The 2277-nt window shown below is 58.5% G+C and overlaps 1 protein-coding gene across 1 annotated transcript in view; it reads right to left on the bottom strand.

Annotated features, from left to right (window-relative positions):
- ABCA7 (ATP-binding cassette, sub-family A (ABC1), member 7) overlaps window positions 1-2277 on the bottom strand; it is a 29686-nt gene that overhangs the window by 2358 nt on the left and 25051 nt on the right. The window contains exons 39-40 of the mRNA XM_011964099.1: window positions 1159-1265; window positions 735-876 (exon numbers count right to left, since the gene is read on the bottom strand). Of these exons, the coding sequence (XP_011819489.1) occupies window positions 735-876; window positions 1159-1265 (249 nt within the window). The remainder of the gene's footprint in view (window positions 1-734; window positions 877-1158; window positions 1266-2277) is intronic.

The following is a 2277-nucleotide window of genomic DNA, read 5'->3' as shown; positions in this document are numbered from 1 at the left end:
ATGGGTGGAGCCAGCATGGGTATGGGGCGGGGCCATGGTGTAGGTGGAGCTGGGCTGGGTATGGAGCTGGGCCATGGAATGGGTGGAGCCAGCATCGGTATGGGGTGGGGCCATGGTGTGGGTGGAGCCCACATGGCTATGGGATATAGCTATAGTGTGGGTGGAGCCAGCATGAGTATGGGGTGGGGCCATGGTGTGGAGAAGGCAACATGTGTATCGGCGGGGCCATGGTGTGGGTGGAGCCAGCAGGGGTATGGGGCAGGGCCAGAAAGGGCATGGGGTGGGACAGGGTGAGGGTGGGGCAGGCCAGGGCAAAGCCAGGACCCCCAAGCAGATAGAAGAGGTAGTGAAAGGGCTGCAAACTGGGAACGGCCAGAGTGAGAAGCTGACGGTGAACCCAGCGAGAAAGGTGCGAAGCCCTAGGGGTGAGGCGGAAGAGGAGCAAGTGGGCAGGGCCACAGCAGGAAGACTCAGGAAGAGAGGGGCTACGTGCAGCGGAAGGAAGGGTCGGTGGACCAATGAGAATGTCGGAACTTGGTGGGGCGGGACAAAGAGGAGGGCTAGCCAAATCTCTATTGGACCAGGATGGGTGACAAAGGCCTAAGGGAAGGAAGGGGGCAGGGACAGGGGTGGAGCCAAGGCGAGAGTGTGCAGGATTGGGCCAGGCTTTAGGGGCACGGCCTGAGTCGGGTGGGCCCTGGCAGGTGAGAGCAGTGGAGGCAGAGTGGGCTCACCTGGGCAACCTGGGCCTCCGGGACACCGCGCAGGCGTGCAAACAGCTCCAGGTGCTCACGGCCCGTCAGCAGATCAAAGATGGCATCGGATTGAGGGCAGTAGCCCATGCTGAGACGCGCAGCACTGGGTTCCTGGGCCACGCTGGGGTGGGGATGCAGGGGGTTCAGAGAGCTCGCTGGTCCCTGACCATACTGGTGGCTAACACAGGGGTCTCAGGGCCCACCCATCCAGGGCCACTATGGTAAGGGACAGGGGTGTCTCAGGGCCTGGTCCGCGTGTGGGATGTAGGGGTGCACGCATCCCAGAGACCATGCAGGTGTGAGGCCATGAGCCCAGTCCACGCACAGGAGGTGGAGGGATGGGGAACAACAAGGACGTCAGGGCCAACCCTGCCCCACCCCGACCCTACCTGGTGCCCCTCACCTGTGGCCTGCAAGCACAGCCTCGCCCCCGCTGGCCAATGTGTCCCCAGTCACCATGCGAAACGTGGACGTTTTCCCTGCTCCATTCACGCCCAGCAGCCCAAAACACTGCAGGGATGCCCACAGATAGTGCTCAGTGAGGCCCCAGGCCCTGGTTCCAGCACCTCTGATTTCTTTTTTTTTTGAGACCAAGTTTTGCTCTTTTTTACCAGGCTGGAGTGCAGTGGCGCGATCTTGGCTCACTGCAACCTCTGCCTCCCGGGTTCAAGCAGTTCTCCTGCTTCAGCCTCCCAAGTAGCTGGGGCTACAGGCACGCGCCACCACGCCCAGCTAATTTTTGTATTTTTTTTTTTTTAGTAGAGACGGGGTTTCACCATGTTGGCTAGCATGGTCTTGATCTCTTGACTTCATGATCTGCCTGCCTCGGCCTCCTAAAGTGCTGGGATTACAGGCGTGAGCCACTGCGCCCGGCCTCTTTTTTTCTTTTTGTATTTTTATGAGACGTAGTCTTGCTTTGTCACCCAGGCTGAAGGGCAATGGCGCAATCTTGGCTCACTGCAACCTCCGTCTCCTGGGTTCAAGCAATTCTCCTGTCTCAGGCTCCGGAGTAGCTGGGACTACAGGTGTGCACCACCAAGCCCAGCTAATTTTTTGTATTTTTTAGTAGAGATGGGGTTTTGGCATGTTGACCAGGCTGGTCTCGAACTCCTGATCTCAAGTGATCCTCCCACCTTGGCCTTCCAAAGTGCTAGGGTTACAGGTGTGAGCCACCATGCCCGGCCTCAGCACCTCTGACTTCTGAGTGTCCACATGGAGGGCCGTGTTTGGGGCCCCAGGGGAGCTGGGCAGATACTGGGGTATGTAGCGAGGCATAAAGCGGTCACTTAGCAGGGAATGGCTTTTGGCACACAGTGGGTCCCCCATAAAAGCCGTATGCAGCAAGTGTTCAACAAATATCAGGGCATGAGCTTTCCATATGTTTCCTGGCATATTGTGTGTACTTAGGCTGGGTACACAGTCAGCCCAAGGTGGAGAGGTTGGCCAGCACACAGTAGGGGCTTAGTAACTATATACCGTCGGCCAGGCCCGGTGGCTCACACCTGTAACCCCAGCATTTTGG

The sequence above is a fragment of the Colobus angolensis genome, unplaced genomic scaffold (genome assembly GCF_000951035.1).
Source record: "Colobus angolensis palliatus isolate OR3802 unplaced genomic scaffold, Cang.pa_1.0 Scaffold64, whole genome shotgun sequence".
Classification (NCBI taxonomy): Eukaryota; Metazoa; Chordata; class Mammalia; order Primates; family Cercopithecidae; genus Colobus; species Colobus angolensis.
The sequence above is the reverse complement of the archived record's forward strand: the minus strand, read 5'-3'. Positions and strand labels throughout refer to the sequence as shown.